This window comes from Cygnus olor, chromosome 2 (genome assembly GCF_009769625.2).
Source record: "Cygnus olor isolate bCygOlo1 chromosome 2, bCygOlo1.pri.v2, whole genome shotgun sequence".
Lineage (NCBI taxonomy): Eukaryota > Metazoa > Chordata > Aves > Anseriformes > Anatidae > Cygnus > Cygnus olor.
This window is the reverse complement of record NC_049170.1, coordinates 21,615,861-21,635,393: the sequence shown is the minus strand read 5'-3', so window position 1 is coordinate 21,635,393 and position 19,533 is coordinate 21,615,861. Positions and strand designations below refer to the sequence as shown.

Below are 19,533 nucleotides of genomic sequence, written 5' to 3'. Positions count from 1 at the left end.
TGCTTCTGTCTCCCGGGGAACATCACTGAATGCTTTGTGAGGAAGTAACCTCCCTGAACCTTAATCTGAACCTTATGATTCAGCTATGATCCAGGAAAAAAAGAAACTTCCTGCCTCTCTGACACAATCTCCACATTTTAGTCAGCAGATTTGTTCTGAGTTGTGCCTTACCCAGGATGTCTCTTCTGGGTTTTTGACCTCAGTCTTCCCATTGTGAAAAAATGTATATATTGTAATTAGGCTGAATTATCTGGCTGACTTCCAGATCATGTTGCTCTCTACCACCCTGGAAATGCTAGAAAAAGCTCAGACCCAGGATGTGAGTTAAAATCAACACAATAGTCAAAATGTGCAAAATAATCATTGTGACCTGTTACTGTCTCCACGAAGAAAGATGAGACCCTACTGGCATTGTAACTGTTTGAGTATACTTTCTTCTAAGAACAGTGTTGCTTGACATGGTGACTTGGCCTGTCTTTGAAAAGGACCAGGCTTCTTCCTAAGTGACAAAAATAAAAAAAGTGCAATAGCTATCAAAACTTGGATGATTCAAATGTTCTCTTATAAATTTGGTCACTATCTGTATAAATAGCTATACAAATGTTCTGCCCACCCCTTTACCTCTCCTTCTCTCTAGACATATGTTATGTGCATTGTGTTGATCTACAATCTGTTTCTAGTGGTGGTCAGAAGCTGGTCAGCTGTCCATCCACATAGATCACAGAATCATGGAATGGCTTGGGTTGGAAGGGACTTCAAGGATCATCTAGTTCCAACCCCCTGCCATAGACAGGGATGCCACCCACTAGATCAGGTTGCTCAGGACCTCATCTAACCTGGCCCTGAACAGTTCCAGTGATGGGGCATCCACAGCCTTTCTGGGTAATCTTTTCCAGTGCCTCACAACCCTCTGAGTGAAGAATAGATCCTGGATCCAACAAGTTACAGCGTGACTGTGGATATTTCCAAAGCACCAAACAGAGCCTGTCTGTTCATAACTTCCTACAAGAAGGCTGTGCTGGAAAATTGCTCATCTAGTCAGTATCACTCTAATGCAGGGTGCTCCATATGCGTATGGCACAGCTCTTCTTCAAAATATATGAACCGTTCAGGGCATGTAGTAAAGATTTATGGTGTTTCTGGAGATTTATTGATAGCCAGATGAACACTGAATGGAGGGTTTCCTCGATTTAGTTAACCTGCAAGTGATATTGCAGGTATAGATAACCTGACCAATAGCAAAAAATATCCTGCAGCCAATTCTATCTGGAAGATAATTACATGGTAAATTTAAAGCAGATTTCTAGAAGAAGGATACTGAAGCATGCAGCATACAATCAAAAGACTTATTTTGCTATTAAGTAGTATTATTAAACGATTATTAAATGATTATTAAATGATTTAGCTGCGAAAATAATTAATGAATTATTTCTCCTACAATAATCCACTGCCTTTTTATGAAGTCTTTTTTTACAAATGTGAACTCATAATGAATGGCAGTCAGATTCTAGCAGAGTCTCATTTCTAATATTCCATGCTGTGGCACTACTTTTATAATAAGGACAACTTTAGCAATTTTCAGAACTCAAATGCTTAGAAAACTTTTTTCAGTTGTAACTGTAATGAAGACTGTTGTACTCTGGAATTTCTCATTCTGTCTATAGTTATTTTGGATGCCAATTAATGAAATACTATTATACCTATAATAATTCTGTACTGTTTTGGTGTAGCATTTCCTAAGCCACCTTCCTTCAAGATGGTGGCTTCTTCCTAGCAAGAAAAATGATGTGGTCTCCTAATGAAAAAATGGATTCATTAATTTTTTGAAGTAATTTGCTGAGAAGTTATATATCTCATGGAAGTTTTTCAAAAATGTATTACTCTATATGTTGCTCTTTAGACCAGTGGTTGTGGCTAGACAATGCTGCAGTGGACTTTGTTAACTGGGAGGAGAAAGAGTCCAGTGTGGAGCACAACTGTGTGGAAATGACTGCACCACTTGGTTACTGGGATAACACTGATTGCTCTTCTGAAAAAGGATTTATCTGCAAAAAAAACAAAGGTAAATCTTTAGGAACAGAGCAGATCTGTTTACTAGTAACTGTTGTACTCCTCTACAGGAAGTCTGGAAGTAATTTCTGATGGTTTGGTTTGGCATATCCCACTTTTCCAGATATTTGTAATTGCCTGTGTTTGCAGTAATGTCTGCTCTCACATGGGAATATGGTAATGTGCTGTATACACTCTAGATTGAGAATGAGACTTTTAGACTTTTGAATACCTAACACAGATATTAGTATGGCATCTGTCAAACACTTATCCAAATTTATAACTTTTCCAGGAACTAAGTATTGTCATAATTGTTATAATCTTGCAAGGAAGATTTTGTCTGAATATTCAAGCTTCGTTTTCAAGCTTATTATGCTCAAAAATTACATTACTGCCCAACATCAAAAAACAGTGTAACATTGGACCTGATTCAACAACCTCAAAATGTGTCAGGAATACTAAAAGAACAGCTGGTTGTGTTGCAATATCAAGAGAACTTTCCTGTTAAAAGATTTCAAGAAAGTCACTACAGAACCTGTCAAATCAGTACTTCTGGAAAAATTTGGCCAATAGTTGATATGCCAGACCAAAGTTTTAAAGATAAAAAAAAAAAAAAATAAAGCAGCAAATGTAGTGCCTTTTTTTTTTTCTTGTATTCCCAAGTGGAGATACAAAACTATAATTGTCTCAAAGAAAGCACTATCATACCCTTTTAATTTAGGTGTTAAAATCAATCTTACCTAAAAAATGGTTGTTGCTGTCTTTAACTCTGTGTACTTTCTTTTGTAGTATCTGTGAGACCAGGTTTAATTTTGCAAATTTTGCTTTTTGTTCTGTCCTAGGCCTGGCATGTAATACCATGGGGACTCTTGTGCCAGTCGCCAGTGAATCATGCATTATGCTTAATTAAAAAAAATTAAAAAATTTAAAAAAGAGAGAGAGAGATTAAAAATACAACCAAGAAGCAGTTATCCCCAATGCACTTTTAATTTTCATCTTTAAATAAGCCTGTTCTTTGCAGTAAATCAGTTAACTGTCATTAAGATTTCACTAAGAACTTACGAATTATAATTCAGCCATTCCTTTCTGAGGTTTGAAATAGATTTCTTTTTATAGATATGTTGGGACTGTATACAAATAACCAAAAGAATAATGGTATCAATAGTTAACGTCCTAGTTTCTGTGAAAAAATATAAAATAAATATTATCAGCAAATAAAAGCTAACCATGTATTTTATCCAAATAAAACAGTTAGAAACCACTAAAATCCATCCATGGAATCATAAGATATTCTATTATATAGCTATTCCCTGCCTAAGTAGGGAGTTACTGTTCCTTTGTATCTATTTATTTTAAGTTCAACTCTGCTTTTTTTGTTGTTGTTGTTTTCGTTTACATTTCGCTTTCATAACTTGTCCCTCAGTAGTGAACTTGTCCAAACTGTAATGTAAAGGAACCCTGAGGAGAAACACTTTCTTGATAATTTAGGAAGTCTTCTTTCAGAATAATTTTTCTTGTTGACTAAGAACATCTGGTATGTTTTATTTTTCCTCTTTTCTAAGTTTAGTACATTTTACACCTCTTTCTTAAACAACAACAACAACAAAAGATTTTTTTAGTTATTTTCTTTCTCTCTGTTCCTCTCTTACAGATAGGCACATTGGATGATTAAAGCCCTGGTTCACAGGGTATTTTCTAGGGGAGATATTTAAGAATCTCAGACTTAATTGTAACAGTGGCATCCTGCCGAACATGAGGAGCTTCCTAGAATATACTACATGAAATTAATCTCCAGTGTTGTACATCATGTTCTTAGTAAATTAAAACTAATATTAGAAGAAGAATATGAAATGATTTTTGAATGAACATAGAAAAAAAGTCAATATTTATGTGTTAGTAAATATTAAAACAAAATAAAGATTTTAATTAATAGTTTACTAATGTTACATAGGAAGGTAAAACCTTAGCAACTTATTTTTTGCTTAAATTATGATGCCTTTTATAATAGACATATATGACTTTAACACAACGGTAACACTTCAGGGTTATTTTTGTTCCTGTATAATTTTAGTGAAACAGTCAAACTTATGAATTCTAATGAAGTGTTATATTGTTTCTCTCTGATATTCATTGAAGTTGAGCCAAGTGGAAGTCCCCTACATGAGAAAGGTAAGATCTTTCATAAGAAAATTAGAGAAAACTTAAATAGGAAAACAAACAAACAAACAAAAACCTTAAAATGTTTTTTTTCCAGTCATCCCTTTTTAGAGAACAAGCCTTGCTGACAGTTACTGAGATGCATGGTTATAAATCTCTCAGGATAATCCCACATGCACATGAGTTCTTGGATGACCAGATTGCCACAGGGCTAACCCTGAGCTGACAAGCTCAACAGTGACCCAACTAGTGACTAACATTGAGAACAGAGAGCTTTAACTTGGCTGTAAAAACCTATGTAGGTGTACATGCAAATTGATTCCACAGGTATTATTGTAAATAATCTGACAGAAAAATATTGTAAAATTGATTTCCAAATAATTAGCACCCCTTAGCCATATATAAAGTGTGACCTAAAGCATGACCTAAATCATGACTGTTAAAATTGTGGCTCTCAAGAACTGCTCTTTATGGACCAAAGGTCTTGAATTTTTCCCCCATTCCCTCATTAAGGCACTGGAAGATACTGCAAAAGTGATACTTCCATGTATCACTGTAGTCCAGATCCACTGAGACCACATTATCATTAGCAAAAGTGATCTGGCTACTGATCAGCAACAACTCAGAGCTCAGATATACTCTGAACAGACTCCAAGTTCAGACAGGAGAGAAGAGCTCCTTGTTTTTCATGTTGTACATAGAATAATAATAATAATAAATAAATAAAAACTCAGGTGTCTCACAGTAATATGCATTCATTTCAGACAAGGAAAGGAATGAAGAGATTCATCCACCTGTTCATCTCTCTATTTGGCCTCTCCTTGTCTTGGCTATTCTCACTCTTCTTGGAGCTGGCATGGCAATCTACTTCTACAAGAAAAAAAAGACAAAAACAGCTATCAAGAGAAACGGTCAATGAAACACTTCTAAAATTATGGGTTTGGTCATTAAGGAATTGGTGAGAATGGGTCCTGTGGCACACACTAATTTAGAGGAGCAAGTTACATGCTGAAATTATATCTGTTGAAACTCTCCAGTGAGGACACCTGCAATTTTAAATCAAGCCCTCTGTCTCTTTTTGCAATAGCAGACTTTTGTATCATGCATATTTTACAAAATCAGAATTAGTGATTTATGTTGTACTTTTGTAAGAGTCAAGATGTTACTCTTAAGCATCTTAGCAAAAACACCAGCGTGAATAAATTGTCAAGAAAAAATGAACATACTGAAAAATAAATAAAAGTAAACTACTGAGAATAAAAGTTCAATAAAATATGATTATTATTTAGAACTGGATTTCTATTACTTTTTGAATCTGAAAAGAACTCAAAAAAAAGGAAAAGCCCAACTGTGTTGAAATAATGAAATCCTTTTGCCCCATAAACTTTACTCCAGCTGTCCACCTGTTTTATTGTTCCTTATAGCTGTATCCCCTTTAGTATGAAAATGGGGCTTGGGGCTTTGTATACTTGTCTCAGATAACTTTGGGATGTAAAACTTTGCCAATTTCATTTTCTGCAATGGAAAACATTCCATACCCCATACCTCTCTCTCTTTCTCTTTCTCTCAAGCTCAGGCATAGACTTTTTTTTTTTCTTTTCTTTATTTTTGCTGTCTACTAATATGATTGTTAACAGTAATACATTCAATAATGTGAATTAAAATAGTTTGACCTTTCCAAAGGGTTTAGCATTGCATTCCTCCTGACTGTTAATGCTGTAGAAAAAAAATACAGTTTTTATCAGCATAATTTTCAGAGTCCTCTTAGCTTTACACTGTGCTGGTAGATCCTGAGTGACATACAGCACTGCTTCCCTGGATGTAGGTGTCTCCTCTCTCACGTGTACAATGCCCAGTTTCCCAGTACTTTCCTTTCCCATGGACCTGACCTTGCCTTGCAGCCTCTCGTGCATATGTGATGGCCGTTCTCAATTTAGCTCGATAGAGCCAACTTTTGTCTCCACTGATCATGTTAGGCACTGATTGCCAAAGGCTGACTCTCAGATGTGTCACAGTATTAAACAGGAAATGAAAATAAACTGTAGAGTATAAAAAAATGGCAACACTTAGAATATCACTTCAGCTGAATGTTGCTGAATGTTACCAACAGGAAAAGCACCAGGACCATCAGTAGGGCTATTTGTTAGTCATGTGGATGCAGCAGGAAGCCACAGCCAAGGTGCTGAGTGCCAATATGACAGGTATGGTTGCTCCCAAGCACCTTGGTGGCCATTTGAAGGAAGGGGAAGGGAGGTGCTCCCATCTGAGCAATCACTTGTTAATAAAAGGAGGGCTTCTCCCCCCACATCTTTGAATTCAGCTTGAGTAAACACCAACTTGCCATTTTTAAATGCAAGAAAAAGGAACTGAAAATTGAGGAATGCAGAAGATTATATGAGGAATCTGCAAGAAAACAAAGTTTAAGCCATTAAACAGCAGAAGTCAGTACAAAATAGAATTTAGGTGAGCTGCAAATACCAATTAGACACTAACCACTTTGTGGGGAGTAGTGCTTAGCCATAGCACTTACCATTTTACACACAACTTGCCTTCTCTAGGCTGTGGAGAGCAAGCTGGAAATTTAAAAGCAATAATAATAAAAAGGAATAAATTTTCCTTTCTAGGCAATGGAACCCAGTTTTCTTAGCATAAATAAAATCAAGAGTTTAGCACACTGCTGACACCAGCCTCTGGCACAAGCACAATGTGGCACGCGGAACATTTCCCGAGGCGCTGGTAACAAGCATCAGTTCCTCTGTTAACTTTTAGCCTGCCTCAGTGTCTGTACTGAACTTCCCCAGTCATTCTGCAGTGTTGGGGAGCTGAACCCTTACAAGTATCCATGCAACTGAGGCAGGTTAAAGCCCACTTCGGACCAGAGTGCAGCTGGCACTTGCACTTTATGAGGCAGAGGAGGGAACCAGTTGGAAATCGTGTCCTCCAGGTATTTTCCCTCGAGAACCCCTCTCTCAGAGCCATCTCATTTTGTGATTTAAGATTTGTAAGAAATGTAGTTTCACTCAGTAAACTTAGTTTTGATGTCTCAAGTTGTCTGTGATACCACTCAGACTTACCATTTTGGGTTGCTTTTGCATGCCTTGCTGACACTATGCTCTCCTTGAATGTCACCTGCAAATAAAATAGTTATTAAAAAATTATCAAGTTCCTTCCTGCTTTTACTGAAATCCAACAAGATTTCTTCTGATATATTTTTCTTAGTACTTTTTAGCAATCAAATCAACAACTTCAGTCAGCTCTATTATTTTTTTCTAACACCTTATAAATAAGAGCAAAGATGGTAAATCCTTCTGTGACATCTTCAGTTCAACTTCTGTGTATGAGACCTCATTATGTGTACACTGATTATTTTACTTCTCACTTTTTTCAGTGTTTTTTAAAGAAATCAAGAATTCTTTAAATTTCACTGATACAAATAAACAGAAGGAACAGCAGGATTTGTCTGCATGTGAATATTTGCCAACAGAACTTTGTTAGCATAGTTGTACAAGAATTGCCAGGCCAATATAAGTCTTGAGGTAAGGACTTTGGGCACATATTAAAAGGACATTTTTGATTTTAGCTTACTTTGATTTAGTTCTAGAACAAGCTTTCTCCCTTGTTCGGAATTTCTTAGATAAACAAATACATAATTTTGCTTAACAGAAGTACTGCAGGCCTAAGTTTTCCTCCTGATACAGGAAAACTTATCACTAGCCTATGGCATTGAACATATTCACTTCTTTCTGATCTTCAACCAGTAGTTATAAACTGCCCAGCCTCAACTGTGATCAAACTGTGATCAAAGCAAGGAGTGTAATAGTGCTGAAAGCAAGCAAACAAACAAACAAAACCCCCACAATTTTAGCCCTCAAAATGAGCAATAATGCACAATGCACTGAATACTGCAGATTCTGTAAAATATGCTGTCTTCTAGACTCTTACTGTGACACTACAGTGATGTACTGAACCACCGAGGTCTTGTCTCCCTCTTCGTCTGAGGTGTAAGGGTAAAAGCAGAGGTTGAGTTTTTAATCCTTGATATTTCGCTGCAGGTTCCTCATCAACACTTTTCATCACAAGTTGCTTTTTACAGATTTGGCTCTTGTAGCACCTCAACATCTGAACCATTTTTAATATTTGCAAAGTCACAGAAAAGACAAATGTTTCCCTTCTGCTTATCACCTCTAGTAACAAGGATGGAAACTAGTTTTGGAAGCAACTTGCTCCTCAAAGAGAGCAGTATTTGCAATGGGCACTTCAGTTATTTCAAAATGCCATGTGACAGGATATTTCCTTATTCAGAGTACATCAGCCCTTTGACAGAGAGAAGGACTTGCACTAACCTCACTCAAAAGGATTTTATACACTACTTTTGGTAGAAGAATGAAAGGAAAATAAAATTTGCAATGACTCTCACCCAGTTCCTGTTTTTTCTTTACCTCATGCATGGTACATTACAGTCACCGGGTAAGTCTCCTGCTGGTTTTGCGTTAAACTAGATATGAAAATGCTTTTCCTTGGTCAGCTTTACAGTGTTGTTGATTATTTTTTTTGTTATCAGATTTGATACGGGTTGTAAAGAGTATATTAGGTACTATACTGGTGGCTCTGGGTTCAGAGAATTAAAGAGGGGATATTTAGGAATGTTGAGGGGAAAGCAGATAATAAGAGCAGGATATTTAAACTGGTGATTATGTGAAATTACTAAAAGAGATAGCAGTGAACAGGAGGGTGTTGGGAGATGGGGGAAGCTCTCTCCATTTACCCTCCCCATAATCTCCAATCTCAATCACAGGTTTTTAGAGCCATATATTCTATTCATGTTAGCTGTAGAAGTTTCTCTTCTACTTCAAGAAGTGAGGTAAGAGCAGAAAGAATTAGCTCCTCCCCTCCAGTCTGACCGAATTAGAAGGATAGTCCTAGTCTAAAGCATATGTCAGTCATTGGGTATAGCTACAGAGAGAAACAGTAAAGCAATAACGTGTGTAGAAAAAAAGTGGATGGCTGTGTTTGCATGAATGTGAGATTGGGAGCATGTGTCAGAAATTTCAGGATAAAATAACTCTTCTGCAATACTGTGATAATTTAAAAAGATGAAGCATTGCTACCCTTAAAGAATCTGAGTTGAAGGTGAATCTGCAATAGCTCTATAAATACAGAAACGTGCAGCTGAAAACTAAGCTTTTTACTGTGTAGTGATGCCTTTCACAACCTGACCTACTGAGCTACACAGACTACTACCATGCAATGAACTCCTTTATATATGAGATATACTTGAGGCTTTTCTGTTTGCAGGAGCCACAACTTATCATCACAGAGCAGAATTAGACTTTCCTACAAGGTGTATATCAAACTCTAAAAACAACATTTAAAACCCAAAGCAGACTAATGCAACATTTTATTTAAAATCTCTAGCTGAACGAAAATTAATAAAAGGGATGGTATGATCCCTCAATTTAGATAGGCAGAGAGAATGATAGATCTGTTGCTAGGAAATCAGATTTATGAGTTTATGATCATTTCATATGTTCTCTTAACTCTTTCTTCCCCATAGAAACCTTTACATTAAGAGGAAATGCCAATGGACAGCCTTGCGTATTCCCTTTCCAATATGAAGGCAAACAATACAATGAGTGCACAGATGCTGGTAGGTCAGATGGCTGGCTGTGGTGTGCAACAACTGAAGACTTTGATGCTGATAAACTGTATGGATTTTGCCCACTAATAAGTAAGTGCTGAATTTTACTCATTAACTTGTCATGAAATGGTGTTGAGAAAGCCACCTATTGAGCTAGCAATGAGGTAGCTAGCAATGAGGTATGCCTGATACCTCATTGCTAGCAATGAGCTATATCAGATACAAGCTTCACAACCTCACGTCAAACCTTTTCAGAGTAACCCTAATGAAAACCAACTGCCTGAACATTAGCCCCAGTAGCCAAGTGCTCCCTCTAAAGTGAGTGGAGAGGAAGAGGTCCCTCCGGAACATGGTTCAGCCCAGCCAGGTTCTGACTTTCCTGCTGGAGGTGCTTATTTCTCTTCATAGACCAAAGAACTGAGGAGGCTCTTAGATGTCTCATTTTGTGGCTTAAGTGCATATAGCATGACCAGCTTGAATCTAGACTGTTATCATCCTTTCTAAAAATTCTCATTACTCTTTATTCCTCAGGCACGTACTGTACATCAATTCTTACTTACACTAATATATATATATATTTTTTTTTTCTCCCTTAACATACTTATCCTATTTTGTTTTTGTCTCCTAAGGCCAGCCTACATGAAAATGCTGCTGCTAAAGTTATCCAACTCTGCCATCTTTGTACTAAACCTATGTTTGGGATTCCTCTACCTCAGAACACCGACTGCTTTGCTTTCCTTGCCAACTGCTTTCCCAATAGCACAACAGTTTCACAAGGCTTTGAGTTGTTCTGCAAACAAAGATTGCAGATGATCTGCAGATTGGTGCTACACAGACCATTTTTATAGCTCCTTGGACTGTCAAGGGCCAGGTACTCCAATGCCTGAAGATGTTACTTCTTTTGATGATGAACTAAGAGGGAATTTCTCTCCTGGAGAGCCTCCAGTGTCATAGTTCTTCCTTTGACTTCATCCATGATTTTTTTTTCTTTAATATATAGATGTGCCTGGTTTACCTAGTATTAGTATCCATTTTGTAAATAAAAACAAATATTGCATACTGTCTCACACCTTCTAAAAACTTACAATTTTTAAATAAGCTTTTAATTTAAAAAAATATACTTTTTTATTTGGTGACTAATCTGATTTCAGTTTTTCTGGTGTTTTAGACTTGATGATACCATACAGTTAATACAGTGCAGTTTTATAGCTTTTGCAGCTTCACATGCTTTATTTGCTTTTAGTTGATGCAATGCCAATCCCCTAAGAGCAGCATTCAATTTCACTTCTTCCAGATGACACAGAAAGATTTTGGACAGAAGATGTTTCAACTGGCATTCACTATCAGATAAATTCAGAATCGGCTCTAACATGGCACCAAGCAAGGAAAAGCTGTCAGCAGCAAAATGCAGAACTATTAAGCATCACAGAGACACATGAGCAAGCATATATAGGAGGTAAAATGATAAAGAACAGGACTGTAAAACCTTAAGTTATGCATGGGAGCTGTGCTGCCCCAGAGCTCTAGAGGAAAAAGTTGGCTGCCTTGTATTCTTCCAGCTCAGTGAAGAAGACAGGCTGTCAGGGGTGGTTCGGCAGGAGACAAAAGGGAGGTGCTCTGTGCCCTTACATTAGCTGTTTTTTTTGGTTTGTTTGTTTGTTTGTTTTTGGGGTGGGGGGAAGGACTGGTCCTGAATCAGTTCTGGGAAGAAAGAGGCTCCATTCCACCTTTGCACTGCAGGCAGGAGTTGCCACATCTTCTGCAGCTTGCTCCGTCAGGGAAGGTTTCCTCCACTTGCCTTCCCCATTGGTGCATTCATTCCCAAGCAGGACTGTTGACTGTTCCTCAAATGTACCTCTTTCCTCTGTCGTTCAAGGATTATTTTTAATAATATAGAGGATATAAATGGTAACATATGATGGTGGCTAGATTTGTGGATACATTTACATACAAAAACATTGCTAGCACACTGTCTTATTAAGCTTTTTGATGTGTTTACTCCATGAAATCTGTTACAGAAATATATTAGTGCAATACTCATGAAAATATTTTTTGTTTTGTTTTGTTTATTTAATATCTCTTATTTTGTAATGAAACAGGAACTTGTGGCAGAGTGAGAGATGTAATTACTTAATAAGTAGTAAAATCAGATGTTGATTTTTCATTTTTGCTACCAAGATGAGATCTTTGCTATCTTTACATTAATTCATTTGCAAATCTTACTTTTTTAATCTGTGAATTTCATTAATGTGGAAAGCAGTATTTTTGGTCTAAACTGGTTTAAACTAAGAAATGTAAATTACTTTTGACTTTATTTCTTTTAAATGTACTGTTAATAATGAGAATAGGAAGGTACCATGATTTCTTTTCTAATTTAGAGCTAACTAAAAAATTCAGTTTTGCATTCTGGATTGGATTGAACACTTTGAATTTCAACAGTGGATGGCAATGGGCTGGGGGCAGTCCTTTCAGATATTTAAACTGGGCTCCAGGTAAGAACTGTTTTATAATCTTTGAATGGATTCTGATAGGAAACCAACTAAAAACTACCCTAGCTGCTTTTATTACAGGGAAGTCCATGCTGATTTTCAATAGCCAAAGACCTAACCCTTTATTTTTATAGTACACTTTCAAATTAGAAAGTTCACAGTGGACATCTGTTATAGCTGGTTCTTTTATTTTCTCATATAAACAAAGAGCTTGTTTATGAATGGAGAGTCTCTTTTGGAGTGATGTATAACCCTGCAGATCAGAGATCAGAATTTTTCCATAACATCTTATCCAAGAGTATAAATTTAAATCAAGCCTTCCAAAAGTAGAAAAGTGTTTAGGAAATAGTGGCACTATGCTGTCTGGACAAATTCTAAATATTATTGAGAGCCAGCTCATAATTCCTCAACACTACATGCAAAGCAGCACTAGGCCACCTGTAAGAACAAAGACAAGGGTGGGCTTGTGGTGCTCCTCACACGTAGGGAGAAAGATCACCCAGAGAGGAGGAGAAGCAGCCCAGAGCTGGTGGCAGAGGTGTGGGTGGTGGATGCGGGGTTTGCCACTGCCAGGGCAGTGAGGACAGCAATTTGGCCACTACCCAGTCATGTTCATGTTTTGAAAACTCTGAGTTTTCAAAAATTCTGTATCAGGCAATTTCCTCTGCTGCTTATAGATGTTCTTTCACACCACAACAGAAAAAAGAAAAACTTTTATAGGAAAGTAGAACTGGAAATTCTTGAGATATACTGGAGATATATCATTTAAAGGTGAATATTTTTAGTTAGGAGGTTTTTGAAACAGAATAAAGGCCTAGTTTCCGCTGTTCTGTCTATGAGCACCAGGATATCATGAAAAGATCTAGAAAGTTCCCAATATTATCCTAGGATGAAATCAAGATAGAGTCATTCATCTCACTCAGTGTACATACTCCACTCTCAAAACATAGACCAAAAACAGCATCCTGCAAAATACAACAGCAGTTATCTTGTGGGGGAGGGCTTCTTCATATCAAGCACAGAAAAAATCAGAATAACCTCATGTTTCTACTGATAATGTGATCTTTTTGTTGATGTTTTTGTTTATATTTGTTGTGAGATTCTATTTTCTCTCCTACTTAAAGGAAATCCTTTCTCAACCCCTGGGAAAATCTGTGGGGTGATGAATCCCAGACAGAACGCTAAATGGGAAAACCAAGCATGTAACCAGAGACTTGGCTACATTTGTAAAAAGAGAAACTTCAGTTCAAAACCTGACAGTATACCCAAGGGTAAGTTAGTCAAATAAAAAGAAAGATTTTTCTCTAACTTCCAGTAAGAACAATCTATAAAGACCTGTAAGACACAAAGGTACGCAACATTATTTTTCAACCTCTCATTATGTATTAATCATCCATAGGAGAATATTATTATTTTGTTCCCTCAATCTATCATTCATTTTAGTAAAACTGATAGAAGCTGCTCTGTCACAGTAACCAGTGTCAACAATCACATTTGCATAAATACTGTAGGAAGTTTATGCTTCTAATTTGCTTCAAATTAGCAATTGCCATTATTCCAATATTTATGTAAAAAATCTCCTCAACAGCAGTATGCAACTTGATGAGTTCATATGCAGAGAGCAGGAGGAGCAGCAGTATTCATACAGGCTGCATTTCATCCATGGGCCACAGCTTCGATGACACAACCTTGTGTCTATGGACATGCCCCATGCAGGAGGGATCTGCCAGAGGCTGTCATCTGGGAATGTTATAAAAACTACTCTTATAGCAGGAAGAAAAGAGAGCTTTGGTCTCTCTTTCCCCCCAGAGTATAATTTTAAATTGTATCTCTGACATAATGTGGGCAATTTTCAGTGATGCTCTACTGAAGATACGAAGACTTATTCTTATCACTCTATTTGCATATTGAGCATACTGTGCCTTAATGACATTTGTTTTTCATTTGAATGTATTTGCATTTCTAACTGAAGCTTTATGTTTATTCATATAGTACTACTTGTAAAAAGTGCTAGAGAGACTTCATTCTAGTGTTCTTTATTTTTCTCTTTATGAAATTATCCTGAAAATGTGTGCTTTTATTTTAGAGGAACTGAGACCTATTAAATGCACAGATGGTTGGTGGCCTTATGCAGGCTACTGTTACAGCATTCAGAGAGAACCCAAAACATGGAAGGATGCTCTGACTTCATGTAAGAGGCAAGATGGAGATTTGGCAAGTGTCCACAACATTGCTGAGTATAGCTTTCTAGTGTCACAGCTTGATAACAGTGAGTACACATGTAGTTTCTTTGCCCCATCTGTAATACAAAAGCTGGACCTCACTAAATATTAATGCTTTCTCTGAAATGTCACAAGCTGAAGGCCATATCTAACTTGTGTTCTGGTTGATGCAGTTATGTAAACAATGATATATATTTATCAAGGTATACTCTACATTTTAAAACATTTTAAAGCAGGAAAAGAAAAAAATATATATTCCTAAAAGAGACACATAAAAACCTCCAACAATCACAGTATTTTTGCCTTTTTGCTATGTTAATTGGTTCAGAAATGAGCTCCAAATCTAAAAGAAATTTAACTTCTTGCTGAGGTTAACCTCTTGCTATTATCTTCTTCCAAGAAAATAATATTTTTGATTTTCCTTGGATCTGTAGCAACCAGTCCTCACACTTGCTGGACTTGGTGACCACCACTGATTGGCCATTACAGACCCTCTCATGCTCCTCTGTTAAAGACATGTTTTGACAAATGCCTTGATGTCTTGTGTTCAGTATGATCTCCTGACTGGCAGGACACACACAGCCTCTCCCTGTCCTACACTCCCTGCTCCAAGTATTTTGCTTTACCAAGTCATAGGCACTCAGAAAGTTTGCAAAAATCTTTTGCCAGTCATAAAAAGCCATATGTTTACTAATTTCAGGATTCTTGGATGGCATCTGAGGCCAAGATACATACACTCTTACAGATCTGAACAGAAACCAGCGCTTTTGTTGAAGCACAAAATCACCTCTCGTGTACCACATCCCAGCTTTTATCAGTCACTGTTTGTTATGGGTTTGGAAGTGTTCATGGTATTGCATAGCAGACCATAAGCAAACCTGTCTCTTTTCATGTTTCAGAGCCAACAGTAGAGCTATGGCTGGGTCTGAATGACCTGAAGGCTCACTTCTATTTTGAGTGGAGCGATGGGACTCCTGTGACATTCACCAGATGGCAGCGCAGACATCCCACCTACATGAGTGGTCTAGAGGACTGTGTTGTTATGAAGGGGCAGGTATAACGATGCAGCCATTGTGTAGAAATGCAAGCTAATAACTGCCTCAAACTGAAGTCACTTGTCCCTACATGCTTGTTCAGGAAACTTTTTATATCTTAGCTTAAAATAATTTCCCCCATAAATTTGGCATCAACCAGATGAGACTTCAGAGTATAGGGGAGGTCAGAAACAGAAAGGCATTATTTTCCTAGGGCTACTTTTTGAAATTTCTTACCTGGTACAAAGCCAGGTGCAGAAGCTTTACGTTAGCCTTGCTCTGCTGGCTGCAGCAATGAAAAAGGTTGTAGCTCTGGAGAGGGAGGAGAATGAGCAAGTAATATGTTATGTGGTTATCAAAGATGTTATTGGCATACCTTATCTTCCAGTCTCATAGACCATTAAGTTCCTCAGTATCATTTCATTAAGGCATGAAGACCTGGCATTAGGGCATGGTTCTTCAGCTGTAATGTAATAAGAACATTTACACATATCTGCCAAATAATCTAACCTAAAACCCTATAGTGTTTCTCACAGTTTGTCTGTCAGACTTTATTTTCTTGCCACATGTGGTTGTTTGGCTTATTAGACACATGGACACACAAGTACACACATACGCACACACACACACACACACACACACAAAAAGTGTCATGAACTTTAAAAAATAAATAAATTGAAAATGCACAACTGATATGCTTTAGAACATTATTAATGTTTGTCACTATTAGGCAACAAAAGAATTGACCCTAAACCAGATTTTATGAAAAAAAAAAAAAAGCTTTACATTCAGTTTTATTTTTTACATAATTCCATTTTTAAAAGAAAGCAGTCATTTTCAGTCTCTTCCTTGATGAATGAAATAATAGGATTTACTGTCACACACTTGGATATGCATTATTTCAGTTTCATTGATCTCTTGTCCATAAGTATAGTGAAATAATGCCTCTGTAAATGCAGATCCATCAGGCCCAGATGAGATATATCTTTACAAATCCTTTTATGAAACAGACAGTTATAATAGGAAATAGTGCTGACACTTCGAGATTTATTTCCTTCTTTCATCTCAAAATATCCTCAAATGAATGTTAAACCATTCCTCAAAGACATATATATATATATATATATATATATATAAATAAATCTCCACTGACAATCCTACAGTCTTCTTATGTAATATATTTCAGTGGGCCTTGTAGTGAAGAAGGAGGAAAGTAGCAGTTTTCTTATGTTTATGAATGCCAATATTTTTACATGTATTTCTTCTTCCTGCTATTCCAGGATGGATACTGGGCAACTGATATTTGTGATAAGCAACTTGGTTACATCTGTAAAAAGAAGTCTTCGTCACAATCTCTTGAAAAAGAGATGATCACAGACCCAGGCTGCCAAAAAGTAAATGACCTCTCACAAATGATTTATGTTGGGAAAAATGAACAGGAATTAATTTACTTGTTGTTTCTTCTTTTAGAGTCTTTGCATTTGTTTGTATCTTCCACTCTTGAGGAAACAGTCTTTTCCCATAAGCAAATTACTAATATATGTGCATACTTCATTTTTACTCTGAAAATACTCTAGAATGTCAAGATTCACTTACGCGTATATTAATACTTCCTTTCCTTTCACTTCCAGGTGACCCACCTTGTAACAAAATCACATATATCTTTGAAATCATTTCACTACTGTTCTCTCTACTTATGCTCGTAGCCAAACATGCAAAATTACCAAAAGGCACTTTGTCCCTTCTCTCAGATCTACTATTTACAGTCCCCATAGCAAAATCTTTATAGTAAGAACTATAGAAGAAATAAAATATTTTCAAAATATAAGATTAACTTTTCTGTACCATGTTACTACTGATGGACTACTTAGTTGGCCTTTCAGTGATATCAGCAGGTTATTTTTTCCCAACTAGTATTTTTTCCAAAATTCACCTTTTCAGAGAATCATTAAATCTATACCAGCCAGCATAAATCTCTCTAACAACAGGAAGAAGCATGGGTGTTTTGGTGATATTCCTTCTTTCCACCCTCCCCACAAACAAGCACCGGCTGGATTCCTCTTGGCTTAGAAAGTCTCCTTACACATTCCTCCAAGGGTGGCAGGGGCAGTTTGGGGAGCTGTGTTTATAGCTGAATTAATTTCAGAATTGGAATATTTTTGCACTTCATTATGTCAGATCCTGTAGCTCTGGATCACTGGCTTATTATGGTGAGGTTTGCATAATCTCAACCTTACAGAACACTGGAATATGATAGCAGAGTCAAAATTTTCTTTGAAAATTTGAAGAGATGAAGAGTAATATCATAATGTCACCCTTTAAATAAAAAGGTCTTTGAAGGAGCAAACTGCAAACAACAACAAAAAGCAGATTTTCTTTATTAACAGATTTGCCTAGTCTCATCTTGTTTTTAAGTCTATCTGCAACAAACTAAACATCAAATATTTACATACAAAATAGTGGAGCTAATTTCTATATTGAAGTTTAATTCAATTTCAGATTAAGAACCTCATGTTTTTCACAGGGTTGGAAAATATATGGTTCTCACTGTTATTTGGTGGGTTCTGCCCTTGTAACGTTCTCAGATGCAAATAAGACATGTGAACAAAGTAAAGCTTATCTAGCCACAGTGGAAACCAGGTAGGAAAAATATCTTTCTTTCTACTTCCACATTAGTACTTCTGATTAAAAAAAAAATAAAAAAAAGTCAATTTTTGAAAGCTTTTCAAACCAGTTCAATAACACTTTTCAAAAATATTCAGCAAAATAAAATTATCTATGTAGTAAAAAAAAAAAAAAAAAGACATTTTAGGGCATTTTATTTAACTAACTATAACAATTTTCAGATTTCGAGGGTTCTTGAGTTCCATTGTCTCTTAATTTTCAATTCCTAATTAAAGAAACATTTATTTTATTTTTGCTTTTCTGTTGAAAAGTGGTTACTACTATTTTCCTTTATTTACTGATGAATGTTATCTAATTATAGGAAATCTTCAAAAATATTCCCTAAAATACCATCTAAGCCAAATTTTGAACAAATATAGGAATGCTTCACGTACATTCCTTCCATAGCCAGAATGTGTCATCTCACGTATCCATACCTCAAATGGTCTTTGCAGGCTTTATGGCCTCTGAGGAAGATGAGTGCTTTGCGAGACAATATGTAGCAAAGCTAACAGTGCTTTGGTCCTGACTTGCTGGTAGATTTGAGGCATCACAAAGTCTTGGACAATAGTAGTATACAATTATAAACTGATGTGAGCTGTGATTTGTGACGTTTCACAGAACCAGGCGGAAAGGAAAGAAGATACCTTTGCCTAAAAGGGAAAAGTTGTCCTTCACCAAATATTTCTGACTACATTTAAGAGCTTGCTGAGGTTTTGCTTGAACTTTATTGAGGACCTGTTTCCTTGAGGCCATGCTGGCATGATAGAGATACATCTATTTTTATCAATCAGATTTATATAGCAAATAGTATTTTGTGTTTGAGTACTGTTTTCCACTTCAGAAATGAGCAAGCCTTTCTGATTAGCCTGACTGGGCTGAGGTCTGAAAAATATTTCTGGATCGGTCTCTCTGACACAGAAGAACAAGGGACTTTCAGGTGGACCAGTGGTGAAGCTCCTCTCTTCACACACTGGAACTCAGCAATGCCAGGTAAGCTCTACATGGGCACATCCCTTGTGATTGGAGTCTGTCTGAAATTCAAGCATGTTTCTGCTTTCCATCTCCTCATACTGGAAATTAGAGAAGCTACTTTTGTGTTTACAGCTGTAGGTGACCAACACTGCCAGATCTTGTGTTTATCCCTGGTGTAACACACACAGTCGCAGCTGAGTGCCAGGTGCTGCTTAACTCATTACTTGTGAAGTTGGATAGAAACATATTTATCCTGAGCTAGACCAAAACCAACAATGTAGAGGAATTAATAAGGTCCATGGGTC

General features: G+C 36.8%; 2 protein-coding genes across 3 annotated transcripts in view; both read left to right on the top strand.

The window, feature by feature from the left end:
• LOC121064329 (macrophage mannose receptor 1-like) overlaps positions 1-7,134 on the top strand; it is a 38,665-nt gene extending 31,531 nt beyond the window's left edge. For both annotated transcript variants that reach the window (XM_040545609.1, XM_040545610.1), the window contains exons 28-30: positions 1,901-2,062; positions 4,186-4,218; positions 4,971-7,134. In XM_040545609.1, the coding sequence (XP_040401543.1) occupies positions 1,901-2,062; positions 4,186-4,218; positions 4,971-5,125 (350 nt within the window). In that variant the 3' untranslated portion in view covers positions 5,126-7,134. The remainder of the gene's footprint in view (positions 1-1,900; positions 2,063-4,185; positions 4,219-4,970) is intronic.
• A 1,361-nt stretch (positions 7,135-8,495) lies between these two features.
• The window catches only part of LOC121064331 (macrophage mannose receptor 1-like), a 35,696-nt gene continuing 24,658 nt past the window's right edge, over positions 8,496-19,533 (top strand). Inside the window, exons 1-10 of the mRNA XM_040545611.1 lie at positions 8,496-8,673; positions 9,761-9,934; positions 11,139-11,300; positions 12,223-12,336; positions 13,458-13,604; positions 14,420-14,602; positions 15,455-15,609; positions 16,870-16,983; positions 18,114-18,229; positions 19,098-19,246. Coding sequence (XP_040401545.1) covers positions 8,613-8,673; positions 9,761-9,934; positions 11,139-11,300; positions 12,223-12,336; positions 13,458-13,604; positions 14,420-14,602; positions 15,455-15,609; positions 16,870-16,983; positions 18,114-18,229; positions 19,098-19,246 — 1,375 coding nt within the window. The 5' untranslated portion in view covers positions 8,496-8,612. The remainder of the gene's footprint in view (positions 8,674-9,760; positions 9,935-11,138; positions 11,301-12,222; positions 12,337-13,457; positions 13,605-14,419; positions 14,603-15,454; positions 15,610-16,869; positions 16,984-18,113; positions 18,230-19,097; positions 19,247-19,533) is intronic.